Source organism: Colias croceus, chromosome 1 (assembly GCF_905220415.1).
Source record: "Colias croceus chromosome 1, ilColCroc2.1".
NCBI classification, from domain to species: Eukaryota; Metazoa; Arthropoda; class Insecta; order Lepidoptera; family Pieridae; genus Colias; species Colias croceus.
The window spans coordinates 2634400-2657239 of NC_059537.1; the positions used below are offsets into that span (position 1 = coordinate 2634400).

Here is a 22840-nt window from a genome sequence, read left to right on the forward strand (position 1 = left end):
CAAAAAATACATTTTTAGCTTCAACAGTCAACTTGAAGAGGGCGCTGTTACTATTTGTTATCCGTCAAAATGTTTTTTAATTTCAATTTGACACCTTGTCTGGATACAAGTATTTTAATGTGATCATAATTTCACGCCTCACATTATTATTCAAATATTAATTATATATTAATTTATGTAATTGTAATTGTTTATGTAATTTATGTAATTTCCTTTTTACTTTATAATCGGGAAATAACACTTTTCCCATACAAGATGTATTTCTAATACTCAGATAAACAAGTAGATATAGCTAACACCAAGAGATGGCGTTGATATAAATTTTAAATTGGTTCTGTTTTTCCGGTATTATATTTTGAAATAATTATTGTCTTCGATCTTCATATCTAGACACGCGGCAGCGTGTCAAGCCGAGTTCAAGCGAAGAGAACTGGCGAGCAGCAGCCGTGTGTATATTTACACGAACCATTTCGAGCCACTTTTCACCCCCTTATAACTCGAAAACTAAACCAAATTTGGTACATATCAAGAGGACCTCAAGATAAACAAGAATCTTAAATTTCATAAATACAGATTAAACAGTTGCGTAGATATTAATATCCAAAAATCGCAATTTTTAAGACTGACTGACTCATAGATATATACAAAACCTAACCCACTTCCAGATGACCTAGAAAGTTCAAATTTTGTAATCAACTAGGTAATAGTGAGTGTACAAAGGAAAAAATCAGAAAATACTGAATTTATCTGTATTTATATACTATCATCGATCTACTATAATTTTATGTAGTAGTAATTATATACATCAACCTAGGTTAAGTGTTGACAGACAATCTAGCCCTAAGCTAGATTTAAACTAGTATATATAAGACAACAGCTAAGCAGACTTTTTCCATTGTGCATCAAAATATTCAAGGCTTGGCTAGCAAATTGTTAGAAATAGAATTGTTTCTGAATGATAACAATATTAAAATATTTTGTGTAACAGAACATTGGCTTAAACAATGTCAGTCGTTAGTAAATATTGAAAATTACAAATTAAAAAGTATATACTTTAGGACACAGGCTATTCACGGAGGTTCTGTTATTTTTGTAGGTACATGATAGTGTAAAATGTAAAGAACGAACTGACATTGTTAGTCTTTCTGTAGAACGGACCATTGAACTGTCCTGTGTGGAGCTGGAGCGTTATATTATTGTTTGCGTTTATAGACCCCCTTCCAGTGACTATAATATGTTTGAGACAGTCATGGAAGAAATATTAAAGCGTCTAAGCAGGAGTAAAAAAAAAGTTATAGTATGTGGCGATTTTAATATTGATTTACTTTTACAAACACAAACGGCTACACGAATTGTTAATTTATTTCAGTCATTTAATCTATATACACTTTTTAACGAACCCACACGAATTACACCTACTTCTGCAACCTGTATTGATAATATATACTGTGACTGCATCTGTTTAGAGAAAAATATTCTCAATACATTGACTTCGGATCACTGTGGCCAGAAAGTAGTTTTTGAATGGGATTGCATACCTACATTTAAAAGGATTAATGTTAGGCCTATAACTAAAAAAGGCATTAATAAATTTAGGAATAATATTGATAAAAACCTGCCCGTACTAAATGATCAATCCTTTCCTAATAGTCCTTGTGAAATGTTTAAAAATCTTTTTAATTTAGTACATAATGAATTTGAAAAAATATTTAAAGTTAAATCTTTAAATATTACCAAGGATTTACCATTTAGTAAATGGGCGACAGCTAGTATACATAGGTGCAGGAACATTCTTTATGAATTATATGGTATGAAGCAATATAGTAAAGACCCATCTTTCCTTAGTTATGTTAGAAATTACTCAAAAATTTTTAAAAAATTTGTTTTACTGCAAAGCGTTTGTATATCAAAGATAAAATACGCGACTCTGGTAATAAAGTTAAAACAGTTTGGTCTATTATTAACGGTGAAATGGGTAAAAGCAAATCAAGTAATACCATAAAACTTGTAAATAATGACAGGGTTATTGACAAAAGTGCTGATGTTGCGCTTGCTTTTGAAGAATTCTTCAGTAGTGTCCCTGCTACTATTACTAATAGTTTAAATTCGTCTTCAGCACTTGCAGAAACCTTTTTGAGGGACCATGTTGCGGGGTGCAGTACATTATTTGAATTACGACACGTAACTGCTAGTGATATTGTTACTGCCTTTAAGACGCTTAATCTAAAAAATACTTGTGATCTTTGGGGAATGTCCGTAAATTTAGTTAATAATATAATAGAAAATATTGCGAAAAATTTAGCTTTCATATTTAATAAGTGTTGTGACTATGGTACATTTCCTAATTTACTAAAGCTTAGTACCTAAAGTTATACCTCTATTTAAGAAGGGCGATCAAGAAGACTGTAACAATTATAGACCTATCTCTATTTTACCAACATTAAGTAAGGTATTCGAGAAGTTAATATTAAACCAATTGAGTAGTCATTTTGCATCTAATAATTTACTGCACACCAAACAGTTTGGTTTCACAAAGGGGCGCTCAACCACAGATGCTGGAGTTGCACTTCTAACACATATATATAAAGCATGGGAAAACTCAAAAAATGCTCTGGGGATATTTTGTGACCTCTCCAAAGCATTTGACTGCGTTGAACATTGTACTTTGTTACGTAAACTTAATCACTATGGAATTAAAGGAAAAGCCCAGAACCTCATAGCGTCATACCTGTATGATAGGATTCAGACTGTAGTTGTTGATGGAGAACGTTCTAGCGGTGCGTCAATTAACATTGGTGTTCCACAAGGGTCAATTTTAGGTCCCTTCTTGTTCTTGGTATATATCAATGATCTTCCCTATTATTTGCAGGATAGGTGTGAAATAGTTCTGTTTGCAGATGATACCTCATTAATTTTTAATGTGGATAGGCATGACCCAAATGTTGACGAAGTGAACAGTGCTCTTTTACACATATCTGAATGGTTTACTGCCAATAATTTATTATTAAATGCCAAAAAAACCACTTGTGTTGAATTTTTACTTCCTAACGTAAAAAAGTTGAACAGAGATATTACCTTGAACGGGGAGGTATTGCATCCTACTGAGTCTACTGTATTTCTAGGGTTTACATTGGACGAGAAACTACAGTGGGGAGCCCATGTCAACACCGCTGCAGGTAAGCTCAGTTCAGCTGCATATGCAGTCCGAAAAATAAGGCATCTCGCCGATGAAGATACGGCTAGATTGGTTTTGCGACAATAAATTGCAGGATATGTAAACGATATTGCAAGTAACTCATGCAAGACTTCCGCGAGTTTACTTGCAGGTGGAAACGAGGCCTTACAAGTTGATTATTTTTATTGACCATCTTTCAGTTGTATTTCGCGCAATAAATAATTATGGTAAGTACCAGCTTCATGTTTCCTAGAAATCCAGTCTCGAACCTAGCTCGAACCCAAATTGATCTTTTTTTCTTTTTCGACAATAAAATTGTTAATGTAGTTGCTACACGTGCCCATCTTGACGACATTATTTCACAAAATAGAATAGAAAAATTGTGACAGTAATTCATATCCCGTCACTCGCAAGATCTGGTGTGTAAACACCTCCGCGATAAGTTGCGATAGTATGATCCGCAAGCTTCTCGCATGACATTTATTGCAGCTATAAATTGCAGGATATGTAAACGACATTGCAAGTAACTCATGCAAGACTTCCGCGAGTTTACTTGCAGGTGAAAAGGAGGCCTTAGTGGAATAGGCAAGGGGCCTATTCGGCCTTCATGGAGGTGAAAGATGGAAAAGGGATTGCTGGCCAGTTAGCGAGGACGGTGAATATATGTCAGGCACCGCGTTCGATTTCGCTCTCTTGTTTTTGGACCGTCGGATCGGATAGACGTCACCATTTTTCGCTTATTATAATAATTATTATTATTGTTAACATTTAATATAAAAAATTGTGATTATTCTTTGAAAGTATTTTCTTTAAAATAAATAACCGTCTAAAAGGCTAATTTCAGAAGTGGGATACCACTCGCATCTGTGTTGGCTTTCTAGACTGTTACGGGAATTGTTGTAAAATAAATTTTAGTGAGAATTTTTTGAACTTGTGTTAGTTTATCGCAATGTCTAAGGGTCAAGTCACACCAAAAGAGCGGGGAAGCGCAGCGCAGCGCGGCGAAGCGCGGAGTAGCGGAGACCCGCGACTTCTCGAGCATTCCAGCGACTTCTCGAGCAGTCGCGGGAATCCGCGCGCCTTCCCGCGATGAATTCACGGGTCGCTCTTTGCGCAGTTCGAATGCTCGCGCGCACAGACGCGTGCGGGGAGCGGGCGCGAGGGGCGGGATATTGCCAGCGGCCGCTCGCGAATGCTCGAGCATTCTCTGGAATTCCCGCGACTTCTCGCGCAGTCGCACGGTCCGTCCGCTGGAATTCCACGGAATTCCAGCGGACGGCGCCGCGGGCATCCGCGCGACTCGTTCGAGCTTGTCATGCGATAATAAGTATTATAGTAATGAAGATAAAGTTAAAATTCATATGACACGGAAACTGCGCTCCGCTTCGCCGCGCTTCGACGCTCTTTTGGTGTGAGTTGACCCTAAAGAGGGTGGTAGCAAATCTCGAAAACGTGGACGTTCTTCTGATCCGGGTATCAAACAACAGCTTCAAACGATTATATCACGTTTGACTGCGTTGGAGGATACTTCTAGGGGCCGCAATATAGGTGCAGCTAGCGCGGCGTGCCAGGCTTCGCCCTTGCGCTCGCACACGCCGCCGCGGCCGCTGCCGCCACCGCAGTTGCTTAGATTATCGAGTGACTCATCCAATATGGTGGCCGCCCGCGACGCGACGCGCGCCGACCTGTTGGCGCCTAGCGTGACGTCGGCTATACGGGGAGCGTGCCTGCATCGTTGCCGTCGAGCGCTGACGCTGTGTTGTGCGAAGTATTGGATAAAATTGCTACGACAATCGATGCTGTAAACCCGGTGAGATCCAACCAGTAGCTTGTTGCTTTGACCTTGCTTTAAATGATTGTAACGTTTGCTATGAGTATGTGGTTTGGCTATTCATGGTGCGCATCCCGAGGGCTCTGCGCGTATTACTTTACAACCCTCTGAAAGCCGAGTTGTATAACCGCTTATTTTTGCGTTTTTGTTTTGGCATCCTGAGGGCTCTGCCTGTCGCCTGTGGTACATCCTGAGGGCTCTGTACTAGATGTTGTTGTTGTTGTTGTTTTGGCATCCTGAGGGCTCTGTACTAGATGTTCTTTTTGTTGTTGTTTTGGCATCCTGAGGGCTCTGCCTGTGGCACATCCTGAGGGCTCTGTGCTTGTTGAAATCTGGTACCCTGAGGGCTCTGCCAGTCATACATCCCGAGGGCTCTGTATGGTGACTAGTAACCTGAGGGCTCTGCTAGTGTTCATAGTGTCTATTTTTATGTTTTACATCCTAGGCCCCGTTTAACATAAAAATAAACCGATCATTTTGCCATCTCATGTGAGATGAGTGTAGTTTTCATGTTTCTTTATTGTGGTCTAATGCAAACAATAATGTCAATAGGTGCCGCTGATGAGGACGACTCTTTGGACTCTGAAAAAAATGTGGAGAGAAACATTCAAGAACAAGCAGAGGTCCACACTCAACCACCGTGTCAGGTGCTACTTGATGATGCGGTCGAGGACGAGCCGACTTCAGGAACGGCCGAGTTAGTGGAATAGGCAAGGGGCCTATTCGGCCTTCATGGAGGTGAAAGATGGAAAAGACGTCACCATTTTTCGCTTATTATAATTGTTAACATTTTAGACGGTTATTTATTTTAAAGAAAATACTTTCAAAGAATAATCACAATTTTTAATATTAAGTGCCCTTACGCACTAGCCGTTAACCGCTAGTGCGTAAGGGCACTAAAAGGCTAATTATAGTTTATTCCACAGAGCAAGTAATATAGTAGTTTATTCATGATTATTGAATCACAACAATAATTATTTCATACTACAGTCATCAATGATCAGTCCATAAGAGACAACTCCAATTGAGTTTTTGAGTCTATTGTAACCAGAAGAAGACTTTGTTCAGTTATGTTAGAGAATAAATACTTGATATTACCCATTTTAATATGCAACCATCAATGAACCTAATTTAAAGTTTATTGGATTGTAGAACAAAAGTATGGGTGAAGTAATTGGTATGTAAATAATTTCGCTTTCTGCATATTTTTTGAGGAACGTTTTAGGCATTAAGGTATTTTATGTTTTTCAAGAATTTTGTACTCTACAATGTGACCAAAACCTATCATACAAATTAAGTGGAAATGGTTTGATATTCTACGTTAAGTCTCGAGGAGGTGCGGCTATTGGAATATCCGAGGACATGGATGAGTTCTGCAATTATTGGGTAAGGAAACTATTTTTCATTTCTATAATATATTCTTAAAATTTTAAACTTAACAAATTGTATACTTAAATGTCCATAAGAGACAACTCCAATTGAGTTTTTGAGTCTATTGTAACCAGAAGAAGACTTTGTTCAGTTATGTTAGAGAATAAATACTTTATTATTCTTTATCTACTCTATATCTTTCCGCCCGCGGCTTCGCCCGCGTTTCAAAGAAAAACTCTCATAGTTCCCGTTCCCGTGGATTTCCGGGATAAAACCTATCCTATGTATTAATCCAAGTTGTTCTCTATATTATGTGTGCTTCATTTCATTGTAATCGGGTCAGTAGTATTTGCGTGAAAGAGTAACAAACACACACACATCCTCACAAACTTTCGCATTTATAGTATAAGTAGGATAGGAGGGATTAAAAATTCTTAATTATTATTAGAGTATCATAAGATTAAATTTTGAACTGTAAATTTTAGTTTTATTCATATTTCTTTTAGTGGAAAACTCAAATATTGCATATACACCAAACATATTATCTCAAAATGAATACAAGAAATTTTGGTTATTATGGTCTAATAACACTTTGAAATTGGGTGTATTTGATAATCCAAAACCACTTGCAACTAAAAAGGGAATTAACTTGGATAAAATAAAGTATGTCACATGTTCTGGCTGCGGGAATGTAGTACATTGGAAATTGTTGTGTGAGTACTTATATATTGCATTGAAATAAGTTTTGTTTTATTAAGTTTCTTTTTTTTATATTTATAGTTTTATTTATGTGCAACTTCTTAATATTTTCATATATAGTGTATGTAGTCTTTTATACTTAAATGTCCCTTTGACATTACCTTTTCAATACGGAATATTGGACTTATAGGAATTTCGTAATACAGAACATTTTAACTGTCCTTTTATTGCAGTGCCACCAGCAATTGAAAAGCCACTTTCTATACCATTGAAGTCGGGGAAAGCTCAGTGGGTGGCAGCTGACGTACAATTGCCTGATGACGCATTTATAGGCGGATATGAAAATGAATTCCTCTATATAATCAGGGCTAAACATAGAGGCTCACTGATTCCCGGCAAATTTGTACCATCCATGGGCCTCGGTTTCATATCTTGGGGTGGTCAAGTACATGAGAAAACTGAATTTGATGTAAGTTAAGTATCAAGATTATTTAGTTACATAATATATTGGTTTTCAAGTTTGTTGTTATGTAACAGAAATAAGTAGTCTTTATCAATATCAAACAAAAATATCACAGTTAAATAGGAGCACCATTAAATCTTTGTTTTATTTAGTTTTTAAGTACTTGTTGTTATAGCAACAACAGAAATATTTTCTGAAATTTTCAAATATCTGACTATCAAGGTTCAGACTTGAACCGATTTCGATTGTATATTGTTTTTTTGTTATATATTCTATTGTCCGCAGAAGGATTTAATATAAGAATAATTAAAAAAATTACGAGACCAATTAATAATCAATACAGGCGACATCTGACGGGTCAACTTGTAAAAAAAATAAAATGATTCAGCGTTGATTAAAATCGACTACGACTTAAGATGAGAAAATCACTTTAAATAACCTCTTACAGTTAACTTTTATGAGTAACTGAAATGTTGACTCTTATGGTTTCAGGTTCTTTGTGGATATGACTTAATGTGGGTTAAAACAATTTTTGACGACATACCAGTGGAGGCGATAGAAGCTGGCCGCTCTGAAGGGTCCAACGCTGAAGTCCTTTACGTTGGACGGGTGGAATACCTCGGCCATTATATACCAGGAAAAGTACAACCGTCACATAAAGTTTGCTATATTCCATATCTATGGGATGAGGTTGGGATGAGTGAATTTGAAATTTTAATCCAACCCCACTCCAACAAATACATAGCGGATAAAATTTATCGCGACAGTGAAAGCTTCTGATTCATATTCTGATGAAGACGTCGATTTGTAGCTGTATGGATATAGCACATTAGATTAAAACGGCGACTTTTTCCGCAATATGCGATAAAAATATGTTCTCAATGTTATCTAAAAAATATGTGGTCACGAATTTCCTCTCCAATTAAATCAGTTAAACAGAACGGACATAAAGCATGTCAGACAAAAAAAAAATATAAGAAAAGGAGTTTTATGATTTGGTCTTCGAATATGTAAATATAAGTAAACAGATCGTAGCGTCTCTTAAAATTAGAACTGCCAAGTAAAATATAAATTACATGATTTTAACAATTTGTGTGTAAACGGTAAAGTATTAAATATTATGGTGTAGGTATGTAATCCCACCAAAAACATAAATGTAAAAATTGGAGCCGAGTTCAATCGTTGACTTAATTTGCCAAAAACAGAAATGAGATCTAAATGTGTGCCAAGTTCTGCAGACAGTCCAGAAATTTATTTACAAAGATGTATTAAGTTCTTAGGTTGACTGAAAACTCAATTGTTTTATTTTCCCTTAGAGAACAATGTTTGTTCCAAAATATAACTTTTTTAATTTGAATAATATAATTATTTTCACAAAGCAAACAACTAATGACCTATTGAACCCCATAATTTGATGAGGCTAGTTTTTAGAACCTCACAAAATATAAACAGTATGTAAAATGTAAAAAGAAAAAAATCTTGGATTTTAGTTTTGACCTCATATTGGTTAATAACTATCCCAAAAACCATGAAAATGACACCCATGACAAAAATATGTAAAATTTTCGGCGGCGCCATTTTAAATTTTAGTTTTGACCTCATATTGGTTAATAGCTATCCCAAAAACCTTGAAAGACACCCATGACGAAAATATGTCAAATTTTTCGTCGGAGCCATCTTGGATTTTAGTTCTGACCTCATATTGGTTAATAGCTACCCCAAAAACCATGAAAATGACACCCATGACGAAAAGATGTAAAATTTTCGTCGGCGCCATCTTGGATTTCAGTTATGACCTCATATTCGTTAATAGTTACCCCAAAAACCATGAAAATGACACCCATGACGAAAAGATGTAAAATTTTCGTCGGCGCCATCTTGGATTTTAATTTTGACCTCATGTGGGTAATAGCTTCCCCAAAAACCACCCACATTTGCAAATGTGTTTGCTCCTTAGGAAAAGTTCAGATTTCCTAGGTAATGTGACGAATCTAATTTATTTAATTCGGACCGTATCTCGGAATAACATACATACATATTTTCTAAGAATTGTATACAATGCCGGATTTAATACATTGCCGGTAACATAATATGTATGATAATTCTTAAAAAAGTATTTTAAACATTTCTTAAAAAGCTTAGATATTGCATACAATTCCTAGAGGTTTTGTAAAACACACTTTTTTTAAAGTTAGTTACTAACTAACATACTTATCAGAATAATTGTACCTACTAATAAAAGTACAAAAATGAATTTTTAAAATTCGTAATAAATTAAAAATAATATCAAGTATGAAGATGGTCTATAAAATGGAATGCGCTATGTTTACGTGAGCGTGATGTTCCCGCGAACCACGTGGCGACGTTAGATACCTAAATTTGAGTAACGCAGATTTGTGACAGCGTCCTTAACTGTGATGATATTAACCAGATTTGTGACAGCGTCCTTAACTGTGATGATATTATATTATTTTGTTAATAAAATAAATTAAATTATATCTTAATATTTTTAGTACTTATTTTTACATAAACCCTTTTACTGACAAATAGCAATTAAAATTGCAAGCAATAAGATAATGGCGATGTGAATCGTACTTAAATTATGTTAGAAAATAAAAATATGCTTTAAGCAAATTGCACGTATTATTATGTTATATGTAATAACTTATTATGTTATATGATATGTGCAATAATAACTTATTACATAATATAGGTAACATAATAATATGTGCAATTTGCTTAAAGCATATTTTTATTTTCTAACATAATTTAGGTAGGTACGATTCACATCGCCATTATCTTATTGCTTGCAATTTTAATTGCATAAGGATCAGAATTAAAACAAAGCTTTGTCTCAACAATTCAACCAAATCGGTTGAGAGGTTGAGGCGTGAACAAGAGACAGACAGAGTTTCGCACGCATTTTATAATATTACCACAGTCTAACAACCATAAGTATATAGAAATATACTCTGGACTAAGAAACTGGGCAGAGCCGGGGCGAGTAGGTCTAAACTACCATTTTAAAGAAGAGAGAGTGGTTTCTTAATTTCAATGTTTGATATTTTGGAATGGTATCCGTCTTACGCTTTTTCGATCAGGTCACGTGTCCTGACGCGAGTTTAAGATTTTATACCCATTACAGAAAAAGTGCTCAACGCCGCTAAAGAAGTTTTCACTTCAAAAATATAACGGAATGACTAAGGTTATATTTTTTATTCCCGTTCAATCCAGAGAAGCTGGAAAAATTCGCCTAGTATTCAATATAGCACAACTTTTTTTCAAAATATACATTTAATACGAATGTAGTTACATCCTTTTTTATTTTTGAGAAAAAAGGAACCGAAATGCTCTAAGTAACATGGATTTACCAATAAATAAAAATTTTAACCATCTGTTTACAGAACGGACAAACGAGATAAAACAATTTATTCCCTATCTGTCCTGACCCCATTTTTATGGTGGTTTCAAATATGGTAATGGTTAACACAATTAAGTTGTATTGTGTTATCGCAGTAACTTGTAACCACCCTGCAGGTTTCGGCGGGGGTGTAACAAGTGGCGGATCCCCCCGCTCTCAGCTTCATTCAGTCACTCAGTGTCAGTGATCGTTCATTCAACGCGCGTTACGGACCTAGCCACGCCGCATCGAAACGCGTGGGCGTCCGTTGCACTTTACGCGCGTAAATTTAACGTCATCCCGCGTTCTTTAATTAAATCGAAATGACGTCATAGCCGTGTGAATTTTTGCATAGATAAAAAATTGTGTTTGTTTTTTTTTGTAATGATTGCATAGATAAAAAATGGGTGAGCAAACGTTCAACATTTCGGATGACAATTTGGAACAGCATATCGTTACTTTGTTTGAGAAATTGGATAGTTTACGTAGGGATGCGAATACGAATGACACTGGTTTGACCGGGCGAGTGCCGGCGAGGTTGGAAGTGCGGACTCTTTCGTTGTGGAAGGCTGTGGTTGCTGAGTGTGCTGCGTCCTTTTTGTATGTTTTTATCGTGTGCGGGGCAGCTGGTGGCGCGGGTGTGGGAGCATCTGCCTCAGCTGTGCTGCTCTCGACGGCCCTCGCTTCCGGCTGTGCTATCGCTACATTGACATTATGCTTCGCTCATATATCTGGTAAGAACTTAATTTTAAACGTAAAAATAAGAAAATCATAACTAGGTAACTATATTTATAAGTATATTTATATAAAAGTAGGTACTTGCTCTACCTGCAGGATATTAAATATTAATTAATCTAGGCCATTTTTTGAGATGAAATATCAAATAACATGAGATAAGTAGGTACTTGTCTCGTTAGGCTCGTATGAAGTTATGTTTTAGAGAAGTTTACACACGATTGAGCACTAAAGCTTTGAACTATTAATTAAGTTGAAGCTTTACCTTTTAGTTTTTACACAAAAAATAAACTACTGGATAGAAAAAAAATAAAAAGTAAAATACATACATAAATGTCTAATTAGGGTAAAAAACATATCACCGTCCGTTTATTTAATATCTAAACTTCATCTACTTTACGTATTTCATGCAAAAATCTAATGCATACAGTAATAATAATATTATTTTGTTGGCATCACGTGTTTCTACCTGCCCTCTTGGACAGGTGTTCTCACTTTCGCTCTAAGTTATATTGGTTTCGAAATTGCTTTAGAAATTGAATTTCTTAGCCAGTAAACTAATTTGTTAGGTAGATAAATTATTTGATAGTACAATTTGTGGACTATGGTTTATCTATTAATCTACTAGGATTAAAACAATGAGATTATTTAAGTGAAATAGAAATTGAATGATATTTGTAATACAACACCATCTCCGACTTTTGTTTGTTCTCCAAAATATTGTCATTATTATAATCCGTCTTCAAGGATGCAACAATGCTTTAGAATTGGTATGTTTTGATGCTATAAATTGTTTTGGACGAATAATTGATACTCGGAATGTATAAACAAAGCATGCAAGGATAAAGTTTAAAATGCGCTAAGTATGAGCTTTAGCGTGAGCTGAAAATGCAAGCAGAGGATTTATAAATTTATTTATTGTTACAAAGCTAGCGGAGCGAAAAGAAAAAAGCTCTCGCTATAAAATAGGTAGATGTTATTAGTATCAGGTGATACGCACTAATTGTTGTAATAAAATATATTTATAGTCGTTAATTATTTAACAGATATTCATATTTGCTATGATGATTTGTTCACATATTAAATATGTAAATGATAAGTAGCCTATTGCTGTGGCCTTATACGGACACTGAAACGAGCCCTCGAAATTATAACGATGCCATATTCAATAAATATTATTTTAAGGCCACATCACACGTGTTACCCTTCACCCTTTCATCCCCTCGTCATATTAATAACGGCGATCGCGATGGACGGAACAATGACATTTTAAATTATATTAAATTGACAACGCGTGTCCCTAAGCTCCAACAATCGAGGTCTAATTTTGAACTTGGAGAATAATAACAGGGCCGTAATAAATCTTTAAATTTATACTCTCTGACGTCGCTCTAATTTGCCTTAATGGGTCAACATCCCTATTTTGAGATTGGCTATTATGAACTAATCGATATGATACGGGATTCTATACCACATTTGTAGAGAATATTTATTTAATAATTACACGTGTGAAAAATATCCCACATACATTTTTAATGTCTGTAAAGTAATTACTTTACCTTTGTTCATGAAATTAATTTCTCTTTATAGAGGTGCAGGCAGCATTAACGCTTTTTATTAATTATCTCCTTACTACAACATTTAAAAATGTACTTATTACTTACTAGCTTCCGCCCGCGACTCCGTCCGCGCGGATGTCGGTCGTCGCGTGGATGGTTATTTCTCCATTTTGAGTACCTCATTCAATAACATCTTATAAATATCTATTGGACCCAATTCCCAAATACGGCTAGGCCTATAATAATACGCAACGTGTGTTCGCGGTTCTACGGAACAACGTCTATGGATAAAACTGAAAAATTAAGATTAATTTTTTTCTACGTATTTTTCCAGGATAAAAAGTATCCTATTTTACGCCCAGGATAATAAGGTATAATTATACCAAGTTTCATCGAAATCGAACCGCTAGTTTTCACGTGATGCCTTCACATACAGACACACAGACAGACAGACAGACAGACAGACAGACAAAAATTTTTTTAATCACATATTTGGGTTTGGTATCGATCCAGTAAGGCTAAGCGCGCACCACGATTTTAATTTTTGCGACACGATTTCAAAATCGCGCTGTAGAAAACCGCAGAGAGTACGGTGCGCGCACAGCGATAATTTAATAGTGATCCTTACTCACTTTCATCATGGATTTCGTACAAGTTGCTTGTCTTTATTTACTACTTCGGAGGATAAGAATAAAAAAAAAAGAAAATCTCTATATTGGACTCATTCTTTTACAGCAGATAGAATTGTCAAAGGTTTCTTTTATCCATACTAATATTATAAATGCGAAAGTAACTCTGTCTGTCTGTAAATTTGGTATAGAGATATTTTGATACCCGAGAAAGGACATAGGATCGGTTTTATCCCGGAAATCCCACGGGAACGGGAACTATGCGGGTTTTTCTTTAACTGCGCGGGCGATGCCGCGGGTGGAAAGCTAGTCAGAAATACAATGAACTTCGGATGTATCCCAAAAAATTCTTTGGCTATTATAGAATGAAAATTCCGCCAAAAGGCCGCCCTTTGTGCTTTTTTATTTTTTTTATTATTGTAACCTTTATGTATATTTTGTTTCTTGTACAATAAAGTGTTAAATAAATAAATAAATTCAAACCTTTGACAGATTACTGAATTTATGTTTACCAAACAGTACCTACCTATACCACTACGATGTTTACTGTTGGACAATGGACAGACGAAACACAAGTGAAGTGCCGGTCGGGCCCGAGTGTGCGATTTTATTATCGCAGTGCGCGCGGTACCATACAATTTCATATTCTGCATTTCATTTTCGCGACAATCGCGTCGCGAGCAGTCGCAGCAAAATGTGACAAATCACAATTTTAAAATCGCTGTGATTATTTAATCGCATGTGCGCGCATTGCCATAGTAACTCATACGTTGTATTTCTGCGATAAAATAATCACGCTGCATAAAATCGTGGTGCGCGCTTAGCCTTACACCCCCTGCTATTTATTTTTTCAATATTTTCAATGTACAGAATTGACCCTTCTACAGATTTATTATATGTATAGATAACGATAAAGCTATAAACAATATACTTTGAACATAAACAACATACTTAATACTACATTCAGTGCATGTTATTCACATCTAATATATATTATAAAGGCGAAAGTTTGTAAGTATGGATGTATGGATGTATGGATGTTTGTTACTCTTTCACGTAAAAACTACTGAACCGATTACAATGAAATTTAGCACACATATAGAGGGTAACTTGGATTAACACATAGGATAGTTTTTATCCTGGAAATCCCACGGGAACGGGAACTATGCGGGTTTTCCTTTGAAAACGCGGGCGAAGCCGCGGGCGGAAATCTAGTAATATTCATATTGTAAGATGACGAATTCGCGTCACGACAGTTTTATTGGGGGAAAGATTTCATTTTGCTGGCATTTTGTTACCCTCGACGGCTCTCTGCCCTAATGTAATAAATACCTGCCATTGTTATTCAGTTATTGTAACAGAAATATTTCTTATAACTTTAGTAGGGTTGTTTTAAAAAGCTTGACGTATAAATAAGTTGTATGAATAACTTTTTCATGTATTGTTATGGTATGTACGTAGTATATATCTGTCAACTGTGGTTATGGCACACCCCGGACACTCCATACAAAATTATCCTTTTGACAGTCACACTGTAGAGACTGCAAATGTGTGTGTTAACGCTTTATGGTTGGCACATTTTTGACTAGCGTAAAAAAAAATTCGCGTTTTTCTGATGAAATACATCCGTAAACAGCACAATATCTAACCATTTTCTACGAAAAACGATAATCACAAATCCAAAATAATAAAATTACTTTAAGTCAATTTGATTAATGTTGTCAATCTTCGTTGCGTATCGTCCTTGTAGAAAAATATGGACCATTTTATGTCTGATCGTGCGGGGTGAGGTAAGTGTTTAATATTGGCGGGAGGCGGAGAGTGTCCGTTCTGTAGCGTTTAGCTACTATTATATTGTATTCTGTGGTTATGGTATGTTTGGTAATTGAGTTTGTCAAAAAAATATTTTATTTATTTAACAATAATGAAATAGTTACGTTTTACTACTACACAAAAAATTGTACTGTTTAGGTATATGTTTCGCAAATAAAATGAAGATAGAGTGCTGAGAGATAGTAAATTGGTTTTGTGGTAAGCGTAAACAAGAGGTAGCTTTTGAATTCCGTTGCATTCTAAGAAAAAAAGGACCAGTTTATTACGAAATAGGATTACCTGTGTACCATGTTTATTTGTTTGACTATAAACCTTCGAGTTCGTCTATAAACATGCAGAAAACCAAGCTGTCCGCTGGTGGTTTCGTCCACAGATATCTGACCGCAGTGAAAAGCAGCCTATGTCACTTTTTAGACTCCTAAGTCCTAACTCTAGAAAACAATAATATTAAATGTACCCGTTGTGACGTAAAGAAAGACAAACAAACACATATATTATATAATAACGGGAAGGATAAGGATGGTAGTTCCTGCTTGATTGAGTGACACACATACAGTTTGACCGTAGCTTTATACAATGTATTGGTTTTAGATGTGGTTTAGTTTGTGCAACGCGGTTAACGGTCTCATGTCAACGATCTATTTTAATGTCGCTTTGGCAGCTATCCAGTACTTAGCTAATATTTGAAAATTACCCGAATATGCTTGATTGTGGCGAAATCGGTATATCTGTACGTAATCGTAAGATCTTGTTTAATTTAATGATTTTTGCTTTATTTCATTTACAAACTTAAGCCCAAATGAGATGTTGTCGTCAATGTCGTCGTAGACTTCAATAATGCATTTTTTATAATATTATGTTGAATACAGTTGTCAATAACCTTTTGAACGCCAATGACATCTATAGATGTCATGCGCAATCGTGCCCTGTGCGCCAACGACACCTATACATGCCAAGAAACAGATCATAGATAAATACAAAATAAACATATTAAACCTTTACTTCTACGTGTTTTATTTATACAGTTTATGAACTGAATCCCCAGTTATTACATAATTGTACACAGTAAACAAAATTGCCAAGTAGTTATTCAAATATTTGATGACAAAAAATAACTTAATTAATGGCTAAAAAAGCATGTTCTCTCGCGCCAATGACATGTATACGTGCCTACTAGTGATGTAGTGTAATATTCAAGTAACTTCATTAAAATTACAGCGAAATTACTCTAATTCGCTTAATTTTTGTAATAACTACAAAAAAAATATATAAGCTTAGTCACTGAGAAAAAAGGTAAATACTACATTCTTTGGTAAAATACCATATTGTCTATATTGTGGATATTGTTGATTTGAATATTTTCCTTTTCGCCAATCATGCGCATCCCTAGCACAGTATCGATATGCAATCCCTTCTGCGCCATTGACATGAATAGATGTCGGACTGGTGACGTCGTAAGCGCGTGCCGTGTTGTTGTGCGGAAAGTTGTAAAAATATTTTATCGAGTAGGTATCTACCAATATTATAATCAAATAAGTACAAGGCTATTAATGAGCATAATAATTATATAGATAGGTAGGTAAATACAAGGCTGTTAATGAACATAATGATTATATACAATTGTTGATTTTTTATTATTTTTTATTTTATCGTCACAAACACAATGTATGCGTTCTAGTATAATATTTATTGTCCATGTAATGATAAAAATTGGCTTAGGTCCAAAATGTATAAATATCTCTAAAAATCTATTAGTATTTGTAATAACTCAAGTATTAAACTAAATTATTGGAAAATAAATATGTAGTTTTAATGCAATTCCCTTTATTTAAAGGTAATAGTTGTTTTGATATTTACAAATAAACACTCCACAATAATACCTATAGTTAATATAAACTTAATAAATAAACTCGATAAGTTATAATAATATACAGCTACACATCCCTAATCAGAAGCGAGAGATTATAAAAAAAAGGATGGTTGCCCGCGCCATTGGCATGTATACATGCCAATGGGGCGTAACTGATAGAGAATAGTGCTGTAACTTGCTGCAATTTTATATGTATTTTTGTATCTCAAAAGGTTGATTTTTTTTGTTGATAGTTGCTATAAATGTGGTCTTAAGTTTTTACAGTAGGAGATGAGGTTAAATAAATATTATTTTTGTGTTATAAGCTCTTTATTCAAATATTCAGACGTGAATTATTATGTTAATCGATAACATTTTGGACTCCCTACTATTTTCAAGGTTATCTCATTGAATTTGTGGCTTGGCGTGGAGGGCACGGCGATGCGTTTTTGCTCTGGCGGTCAAAAGGATAATAATAAAAAAGACGGGTTGCACTCCGGGAGTGCCGGCAGAAGTGAAAACTTGATTATTAACGTTCAGCATGTTTGATATTTTGGAATGGTACCTATCCGTCTTACGCATGGAATATAAGGGCTAAAAAAAAATCCGTCTTACGCTTTTTCGATCAGGCCACGTGTCCTGACGCGATTTTATACCCAACGCCGCTAAAGAAGTTTTCACTTCAAAATAAAAATGAAGCACATAATATTATGTACAATAATTGACGAATATTTTATAAATACATAATTTTAAAAATAATTTTGCTATCCGGATTGAACGCTGAGAGAGACAAAATTATGAAACTATAAACCATTTTGAAAGAGAATTGATTTTAAATTCGATTATCCTGAAATATGAAACGTTTATGGAAGCATAAATATCTCATTTTCGCAACACTGAATGGGTATAGGTACGGTATAAATTTCCAAACGCATCGAAGTGATGGTAATTAAACATGGCTGTATATTTTAATTATCCATGATATCCATTTACAATATTTATTGAAGAAGTATAGTTTACAGGACACTTATTAATGTACCTGAAAATCTACATCAAACTCAGAAGAAAAATGAAAAACTAAAATTAAAATCTAAGAAAACAAATATCTGGTACATTCAGCTAGGTATATATATTTTCACTGAAAGCACGGGTAGTGCAACATATTATATTCTTAATTTTTTAATTTTATTTAATTATTATATTGTTTGTATGAATTTTAAATATTTAACATAAAATAATCGCCGCTCTGTTCATAAAATTCTAATGTTAAACATTTCACGCTCCCGCAGGACAGGCATTGCCTAGTGCGGGAACCAATGATTTTATTTCCTGTATTTTAAATTTTTAACGTTCTTTCTTTAAAAACTGTATTAAGCACTATGTAATGTATGTATGTATGATTGATGGACGTGTCTTAAAGAATAAAGATTTTTTTTATACTTGAAGATAAACACACAAATTCTCATTAAACATGCACCGTAAAAGCAAATATTCCTAACACTACCTATAACTCTTTTACATTTTGTATTCCATTTTGATGGATTATTGCAGTCTCGTATTGCTGCCAAATTTTGTTTTTTCGAAAAAGATTTCACCCTTGAAAGATATTCAAATAATCTTTGATACATTAACATTTACATGCATTTACTACTAAACATTTTACTACAGTTATTATTTTATATTTTTTTTTATATAGAGGGATTGTGGATAGTCACAATTTGATGCGCGTCAATTTGTAAATACTACGTCCTTAACCGCTGTTGCAACTTGCAAACCATACAAAAGTACTTTGCCGCCAAACAACGGTGTTAAAAAACTAATCCAACAGAAAGTATTTTGTGAAATATTAAAATTAATTCGAGTAACAAAGAACGCAGTGCAAACGTATGCAAATGGAATGCATTTTGTACGTAATTGCCCGACGTTTTATATGAAATTATATTCCGCTGTAGCTTCCTTGTATAAAGTTGTCGTAAAGCTCTAACCAGACTGAAATATTAATTACAAAATACTTAAGCACGTAACCTACTACACTTTAATTTTGTTACGAATACGGGATAAAAAACAGTAAATTTTTCAAAAAAAGAAAATCAAACAACAGCAAACAACCTTATAAGCGTTCTTTGTCATATATCATATCTCAATATTTTTTTCTGCAACATACTTCTTTGTCATCTTTCTTTTGTACATTTTGCAACCAGCATTATATTTTTTTTAATAATGACTTTGAACCAGGTGCACACGTGAACCCGGCGGTATCCGCCGCTCTTTGTGTGCGTCGCCGCGTGTCGCCGCTCCGAGCCGCGCTGTATGTAGCCGCGCAGTGTGGTGGCGCTATTGCAGGTGCTGCGGCTATTTATGGGTGAGTAGGAGGCTTTAGATTTGTGTGCACTGTCTTTATAGTACGGCTGTATGTTGGAAGTCCTTTGCCCGTGTTGTGAATTTTTATGGTAGGAATTTTTTTTTTGATAGCGTTGAAGATTTGGCTAGTGTTGACCCTTGAAATAAAGACATAAAAAGCAATTAATAGATATGTTTAAATAGCGGGAACTGAAAAAGGAAAATCTTTGCGTTGTAATTTTTTTTTGAATTATTGAACGTTTGTTCACTAAGGTTCACTTTAGAAATTGAAAAGTGATATTTGCTCTACTATCCACTATTCGACAGCTCAATAATAGAAAAAAAAAACGAACTACGTAGGTAGATTTCGGATGTAAATCTTTTGACAACATGAAACATTCTGTTTTCATACAATAACATTATCTGCTACTATTGCGCGTTATTTATAATAGTCTATTAAGTATATTCAGTAAGTAAATAAATACGTAGGTAATGTTTTTAAATGAGGAACACAGTAATAAGGTTTGTGTTCCACTTCCATTCCATTAAGTCATCAACCGGTCTTCACAACATCAAATAATTTTTTTTCCGTTATTAATAATAATATTTTATAATATTTCATAATAATTTGAAGTAAGTACATATTTACAGAACAATATTTTACGGCTCACATTTTTTTAGCCTAAGGTAAATGTTGCAACTCTCCCTTGAAAAAGGATACAGCAATCAGTTGCGACGTGAAAGATAAACCAACAAACAATAATACCTACCTATCGAATTTGTATTGTAGGGATTATGCAGTAACAACCACACAAAAAAATAAAGAAATTTATGTTTACATTTTGTAGAAAAATGAACCGCGCTAAATCATTATTAAAAGTTGCACTCGTTAAAAATTTAAAATTTTCGTTTCGACTCTCGCACGCCGATGTTTCCTGCTTTTTAAATTGTACAGAGATATTTAATTTTAATATAGTTTAAATACAATATTTTACGTATCAAAGATGTAGGTCAAAATTTAAAGCTATGGCTTTTTTATTTAATACCTACTACTTTTTATGTATTAGGTAAGAACGAAAGTGAAAATCATGTCTGTTCAAGACATGATCTAAAAACCCAAAGGTTCAAGAATTACAACTATATTGAAAAAGATGAAGGTTGTAGGTAAATTTATTTTATTTTATTTATTTAGATCTATCCTCTGTATTTTTTAAATTATTAAATTCAACCTAAGTAAGTTGGTAACGCAAAGTAAAGAATATGTTGACATGTCAGACTCTTACATACTCTAAGGTCAGACTGCACTTTACGCGCTTATTTCTTTTTATTTTACACTGGATATTAGCGAAGTCCATTTATTGGGTGGGGCCACAAACAAAAACTTCAAGACATTTCAAAACAACGTCAAAAAACACCTTCTGGGAAGTTTTCTATCCATAAAATATTCATAGATATTGACGAAAAAATTTTATCAAACTAGAGCCCTACAAATATTTGTGAATATCAACGCATATCTAATGTAAACATGTCCACGCATCTCAGATTCTCTTATCTAAATCTATACATATAATAAATCTGTAGAAGGGTCAATTCTGTACATTGAAAATATTGAAAAAATAAATAGCAGGGGGTGTTACTGGATCGATACCCAACCCAAATATGTGATTAAAAAAATTTTTGTCTGTCTGTCTGTCTGTCTGTCTGTCTGTCTGTATGTGAAGGCATCACGTGAAAACTAGCGGTTCGATTTCGATGAAACTTGGTATAATTATACCTTATTATCCTGGGCGTAAAATAGGATACTTTTTATCCTGGAAAAATACGTAGAAAAAAAATAATCTTAATTTTTCAGTTTTATCCATAGACGTTGTTCCGTAGAACCGCGAACACACGTTGCGTATTATTATAGGCCTAGCCGTATTTGGGAATTGGGTCCAATAGATATTTATAAGATGTTATTGTCAGAGGTACTCAAAATGGATAAATAAACCATCCACGCGAAGACCGACATCCGCGCGGACGGAGTCGCGGGCGGAAGCTAGTAATAAATATTTACTTTCGATATTTTTCATTCATTACTTATAAGGCAAATAATCTATTCTATATCTATACATATAATAAATCTGTAGAAGGGTCAATTCTGTACATTGAAAATATTGAAAAAATAAATAGCAGGGGGTGTTACTGGATCGATACCAAACCCAAATATGTGATTAAAAAAAATTTTGTCTGTCTGTCTGTCTGTCTGTCTGTCTGTCTGTCTGTCTGTATGTGAAGGCATCACGTGAAAACTAACGATTCGATTTCGATGAAACTTGGTATAATTATACCTTATTATCCTGGGCGTAAAATAGGATACTTTTTATCCTGGAAAAATACGTAGAAAAAAATTAATCTTAACTTTTCAGTGTTATAGACGTTGTTCTGTAGAACCGCGAACACACGTTGCGTATTATTATAGGCCTAGCCTTATTTGGGTCCAATAGATATTTATAAGATGTTTAATTGTCAGAGTTACTCAAAATGGAGAAATAAACCATCCACGCGAAGACCGACATCCGCGCGGACGGAGTCGCGGGCGGAAGCTAGTCTATACATATAATAAATCTGTAGAAGGGTCAATTCTGTACATTGAAAATATTGAAAAAATAAATAGCAGGGGGTGTTACTGGATCGATACCAAACCCAAATATGTGATTAAAAATTTTTTTGTCTGTCTGTCTGTCTGTCTGTCTGAATGTGAAGGCATCACGTGAAAACTAGCGGTTCGATTTCGATGAAACTTGGTATAATTATACCTTATTATCCTGGGCGTAAAATAGGATACTTTTTATCCTGGAAAAATACGTAGAAAAAAATTAATCTTAATTTTTCAGTTTTATCCATAGACGTTGTTCCGTAGAACAGCGAACACACGTTGCGTATTATTATAGGCCTAACCGTATTTGGGAATTGG

The 22840-nt window shown here is 34.7% G+C and overlaps 2 protein-coding genes across 3 annotated transcripts in view; both read left to right on the forward strand.

Annotated features, from left to right (window-relative positions):
- Positions 1 to 6368: 6368 nt before the first annotated feature.
- Positions 6369 to 8730, forward strand: LOC123697685. The gene is made up of 4 exons (XM_045644216.1): positions 6369 to 6381; positions 6884 to 7090; positions 7310 to 7545; positions 8032 to 8730. Exons 1-4 carry the CDS (start codon positions 6369 to 6371, stop codon positions 8317 to 8319), a joined length of 744 nt encoding a protein of 247 aa, XP_045500172.1. The 3' UTR covers positions 8320 to 8730.
- A 2446-nt stretch (positions 8731 to 11176) lies between these two features.
- Positions 11177 to 22840, forward strand: part of LOC123693665 (neurogenic protein big brain) — a 70309-nt gene continuing 58645 nt past the window's right edge. For both annotated transcript variants that reach the window (XM_045638858.1, XM_045638866.1), the window contains exons 1-2: positions 11177 to 11673; positions 19780 to 19906. In XM_045638858.1, coding sequence (XP_045494814.1) covers positions 11343 to 11673; positions 19780 to 19906 — 458 coding nt within the window. In that variant the 5' untranslated portion in view covers positions 11177 to 11342. The remainder of the gene's footprint in view (positions 11674 to 19779; positions 19907 to 22840) is intronic.

Coding starts and splice junctions, on each gene's coding strand:
- LOC123697685 (XM_045644216.1), top strand. Junction 7,091..7,309: donor AGTACATTGGAAATTGTTGT/GTGAGTACTTAT, acceptor CTTTTATTGCAG/TGCCACCAGCAATTGAAAAG. Junction 7,546..8,031: donor ATGAGAAAACTGAATTTGAT/GTAAGTTAAGTA, acceptor TTATGGTTTCAG/GTTCTTTGTGGATATGACTT.